This window comes from Nicotiana attenuata, unplaced genomic scaffold (assembly GCF_001879085.1).
Source record: "Nicotiana attenuata strain UT unplaced genomic scaffold, NIATTr2, whole genome shotgun sequence".
Lineage (NCBI taxonomy): Eukaryota > Viridiplantae > Streptophyta > Magnoliopsida > Solanales > Solanaceae > Nicotiana > Nicotiana attenuata.
The window spans coordinates 170,072-175,381 of NW_017671248.1; the positions used below are offsets into that span (position 1 = coordinate 170,072).

The window sequence follows — 5,310 nt, forward strand, 5'->3', positions numbered from 1 at the left end:
GTCCTTCATGGTTAGTAGCTTGTATAATTGGAGATACATGTAACTGTTTAGGTCTCCAAATAAATTTTAATCTAACATGACTTTTGGCATAATTACATGCAAATGCCTTATGTCCAAAATTACCACAGTAGTGACATGTAACAAAAGAAGTAGAGTATTTACCAGCAGGTGCCTTAGTCAACTTGAAGCTTTCCTGAGTCGACTTGTTTGAAGTAGGGCGTCTACTAGTAGATCCCTTGTCAGTCAACTTGGAGTTATTAAGAAAATGAGCCCGCTTGTTTGGTCGATCAAAATGGTGACGGGAAGATATGTGCAAACTATTCATTTGTTTACGAAGTTCCACATTTTATTCTTAAAGTAAGTCATTTTCAACCTGATATTCTTCGAGTAGAATATCCCACTCTTCCTTTTCCTTTTTCAACTTGTTATATTCTTCAAGTTGGGTCTCCAAGTTTTTCTTCTCCCGTTTAGTCTTCATGAGCTCATCAAGAATTTTTCTCATATCTTCTAAAGCATGTTCTACGATACTTTGAAGTTCATTACATTTATCACAATCATAAAATCTTACCTCACTTGTTTCACTTAGGGCCATGATGCAATTGCTTATAGATTCCTCATGATCGTTGTCTGATATATCTTCATCACTCCAGATACCAAAAGATTTTCTTTTCTCACTTGTCTCACTTCGTGCCATGAAACAAAGGTTGGCAACTCCATTATGATTTTTATCTGGCATATATTCATCACTCCATACGCTGGAAGATTTTCTCTTTCGATTGCCTTTGGATAGTTTCCTTTTTAGTTCTGCACAGTTGGTTTGGATGTGACCATAATTTCCGTATTTGTAGCATTTTCTTTCATTGTTTTTCTGCTCACTTATTTCATTACCTTTTCTAAAACTTGAATTGACTCTTCCATTTTTCTTGCTTCTTCGTGTCGTGTTAGAGACAACTCGAGAAAATAATGCAATATCATCTTGATGTTTGTCTCCTTCTTCTTCGGCTTCACTTTCAGACTCAACAATAGTTGATTTAGATACAACACTCTTTTTCTTCTCTTCATGTTCATGCTTTTTGAGATGGGTTTGCTCAAAGGCTTTAAGGTCTCCACGAAGTTCATCATATGATAGTTTGTCGAGATCTCCGTATTCAAGAGCAACAACTTTTGGTTGCCATAAAGTGGGTAAACTTCTTAGAATCTTTCTAACTTGTTCACCACTTGAATATGGTCTTCCAAAGGATTTTAGATCTCCAGCTATTTTGCTAAATCGGCCAAACATGTCTTTAATGGATTCATCTTCCTTCATTTCAAACAACTCATAATCACGAATCAGACGGTTTATCCTTGTCTCTTTTACTTTACTGATACCTTCATAAGTAACTTCAAGTTTATCCCACATTTCTTTGGCTGTGTCACAACTTGATATTTTCTCAAATTCTTCTCCGCTTATAGCATTGTATAATAGATTTTTTGCCTTTGAATTTATCTGCACGATCGCTATATGCTCATCAGTATAATCATCAATATCAAGGGGTTCAGTAGATACATGTCCTTCTAGTTTCTTTTCTGGTTCGCCATACTTTGACATCATAAGATTTGATGAAAGTTTCCATTCGAGCTTTCCAGTGAGTGTAATACAGTCCATTGAAGTATGGTGGTCTTAATGCAGAAGTCCCCTCTTGGAGTAAGGCTCCGATAACTGTGTGTGCTGACATGATTTGTTCTCACTTGCTGTTAAGCAAAAGTAAAAATGTGAGACCTGCTCTGATACCAATTGAAAGTACAAGAGGGGGGGGGGGTGAATTGTAGCCTTTTTTAAATTTCTAGTCGACTACTCTTCAGACCTAGTCGACTTATGCAGAGACAGCCTGCACAGAGCTGTTAGTCCTTTCGATTTAAATAAGTGTTAATCACAATAAATAGTAAAGGAACAGAATATAATACGAGAGCGATAAAGTAAATGACACCAGGAATTTTATACTGGTTCGGAACCAATGTGGTATCCTAATCCAGTCCTCTTGGGTTGCAAGAGTGTTATCTTTTGGAGCTCTTTGTAAATTGAATTGAGTACAGCCTTTGTGATTTTCAACGATCACCACCAACACTGACAGGGTTGGGTTTCACTCGCTCACCAACAACGATCCTTTGGTTTTCACTCGCTCACCAACAACGATCCTTTGGTTTTCACTCGCTCACCAAAGAAACGAACAATGACACAACCTCTAGGACACACTGCCTCTCCAATATTTTTCTGTCTCTCTTCTCTCTTTTGGGTACACAGTAAATCTACTAGAGTGAATTACCATGCTTGTTAAGAGTAGAATAAAGAACTTGTAGATGTAGTTGGATAGACAATTGTATAGAAGGATGCATGTTTTCTTCTTTCCCAGGCTCTCGCTTTTATAGTCTTCAATAGCTCTGACCGTTGGGCTTGATTTTGCTGACCCCTTGATTTCGATAATATTCAATCAGAAGATTTTCTCCTTGATTGAGTAGATACCAAACGTGACTTCCTATTAATTCCTTTGCTCAATTCCATTTGCACCTTCAAACTAATTTGAAATCCTTCCACCAATCACTGATTTATTGGAATTTATTCCTTATATCTTGTACTTATTGATTGATGATGTGTCTTGCCAATGGTGTCAAATATATTTCCAATTTGTTGATATTCTGGACTCCATGCCTTAAGTTCATTCGATTTCTTTCCTTGTGAAGTAGACAGTATTATTGTGTATCCATAAAATGAGATCTTTCTATTTGAAGTGTTGTCAACCATGCACCAGTATATATTGAATTTTTCTTCCTTGAAAGAGCTTGGTGATTCTCTGCCTGCACATTCTTAAGTAAGATCCCTTGATTTACTCCTTCCAAGATATAGCTTGTAGTAATTCATTCAACAGCTTCCTTTCTTAGTATTGTAGCAAATCTAGCACTGCCATACAACACTTGTAGCAAGAATATCTCTTTCCTTCTACATGATATATTTTTGTCAAGTAATAATTATTCTCTCTAGACTCTTCTCATATGTACAGTATGGCTCTTANACCTTTAGGAAGCATTCTTCCATAATTCTCCAATGTTCCTTTAGTAGGTCTTGAAAAATAATATCTTTCCATAAAATAGATTGTACTACATCTATAATATATTTTCTTTCCATAGAAAATATATTCTTACTTTTCCTTGCAGTATCTTTTTCATATAGTATCTTCCTTCCACAAAATAATAGATCTTCTCCATGATTTTAGCAACTTTCCTTTCAAGATGTTGAAAGGCTTTCCATCTATAATTTCCATAGATTCTTCTTCTGATATTGTAGTAAACCATTCAATATTTGAAATTTTACTTACAAATATTATTCCTTCTAGATTAAATCTCTGAAAATAATCTTCCTTGATAAATTCTTCACATGATATTCTCTTTCCCATATTTGTTTGGATCTTACCAGCATTTTCTTTCCTGTACAAGAATAAGATTATCACAAGTAAATGTTCTTTGATTAATAATTATTTTGGTTTGTTATCATCAAAATTAATACGTGAAACCTTGAAGCTAACATCTTGGGTTGTTGTCATTGGCCTCATTCCAAGTGTAGGAACAAAAACAAATTCAGAAGTTTGACTATCTTGGGGTGCTGTCAAGGGCACATCTTGTACTTCTTGAGAAGATCCTTCTTCTTGGAAGAAGTGGCTATGTTTCCCTTTCACCTAGAAGATCAAGCAATGAAGGTATCTCATTTAGAGTTATTATAGTTAAATTTTTTTGAAGTTAATAAGAATGGAATGAGTAGCATTACCAAAGGACATTTTCTGATGTTGTGACCTCTCTCACTGCAGTATCCACAAGTCATGACAAGTCATTTTCTTGAAGCTGACCAAATCCCCTCTCTCTTCCTTGCCTCATCCTTTTCTCTCTTTCTCTTTACCTTTGGTCGACCAACCATTTTGACAATTTCTAGTGGCTCCATTGCATGATGTGGTTCTACCTTCCACAATTTTTCACCTCTAACTGGTTGTATTTTATGCATATACACATCCATGTAAGCTTCCTTTGAGTACCACCAATGCATTTCACTCAATGGCTCTTCTTTCTTGTCAATTAAACATCTAATTGCATGGGGACAGGGAATTTCTGTCAAGTCCCATGTTCTGCATGTGCACTTCTTTAGTTGAAAATTAACAGTATGCTTCTCTGGACCTTCATGCACTTTATAACCAAAGTTACTATTAAAATCAACTTCACACCCTTGTGCAATTTCTCTGAAATCACCCAATAACTCCATGACATATGGAGTGAATTCATCTCTCCAAGTCCTACATTCATCTTCACGATCTTTTAGCATTTTCATTACCTTTTAAACAAGGGAAAACCAATAATCAAACACTATGATAAGCATACATAAAATCAGTTAGTTACATAAACTACTAAAACAGTAATTTACCTTGACTCTAATATCTTCTAACATCTTGATTATTGGTTTGTGTCCTGCCTCTAGAATCCATTTATTGAATGATTCTGTGAAGTTGTTATCAACCATCTGATTCTTGCATGTTGTGTCAAAATAAGCCCTACACCAGTTTTGTGGAGGGTACCAAATTAGCTCTTTAGCAGCTTGTTCAGAAATAGTCCCTAGGGTCCTCAATTGATCCTTGAACTCTTCATCATAAGAGCTCCAAGCACACCACCACAACAACTTTTTCATTTCTGCACCCCTCCAGTTCTTGCTCCAGTTAGCTTCTATGTGCCTAACACACCATCTGTGATGTGATTTAGGAACCACAGTTGCAACAACATCAATCAAACCCTGCAACAATCAAAACAAACAAAGAAGGCTTTTAGTAATTAAAGTAAACTAACAGTGAAAAACCTAAGTGTGGCTTGTTAATGATATTACCTTTTGCATGTCTGAAATGAATGCCACTCCTTCAACATCTCCCAACTCTAAGGAAGATCTCAACAGCCCCAGAAACCACTTCTAAGTTCTACCTGTTTCTCTATCAATCACTGCCCAAGCAAGTGGATAAAAGTGTTTGGCAGAATCTTGTGCCATTGCTACCAGTAAAATTCCTTTGCATTTTCCTTTTAGAAATATGCCATCCAGACCTACCTCAACCCTGCTTTCCATCCACTTTTCAAAGCTTGGAAGCATATATACATTCTAGGAAATCTCTTCTTTCCCTCTTCCAAAGCATCTTTTGATATGTTTATAACCACATATGTACCAGGGTTACTATCCCTCAACTCTTGAGCATATGCCTCTAACCTATTATAGTCATCAATGTAGCCACCCTCCAACTTCTCTAAGACCAT

The 5,310-nt window shown here is 36.2% G+C and overlaps 2 protein-coding genes across 2 annotated transcripts; both read right to left on the reverse strand.

The window, feature by feature from the left end:
• Positions 1-352: 352 nt before the first annotated feature.
• Positions 353-1,645, reverse strand: LOC109207022. The gene has a single exon (XM_019369899.1). It carries the CDS (start codon positions 1,643-1,645, stop codon positions 353-355), a length of 1,293 nt encoding a protein of 430 aa, XP_019225444.1.
• A 1,796-nt stretch (positions 1,646-3,441) lies between these two features.
• Positions 3,442-5,310, reverse strand: LOC109207023. Its single transcript, XM_019369900.1, has 7 exons — positions 5,156-5,310; positions 4,987-5,114; positions 4,895-4,941; positions 4,442-4,804; positions 3,926-4,351; positions 3,546-3,707; positions 3,442-3,459 (listed from the first exon to the last, which is right to left on the reverse strand). Exons 1-7 carry the CDS (start codon positions 5,308-5,310, stop codon positions 3,442-3,444), a joined length of 1,299 nt encoding a protein of 432 aa, XP_019225445.1.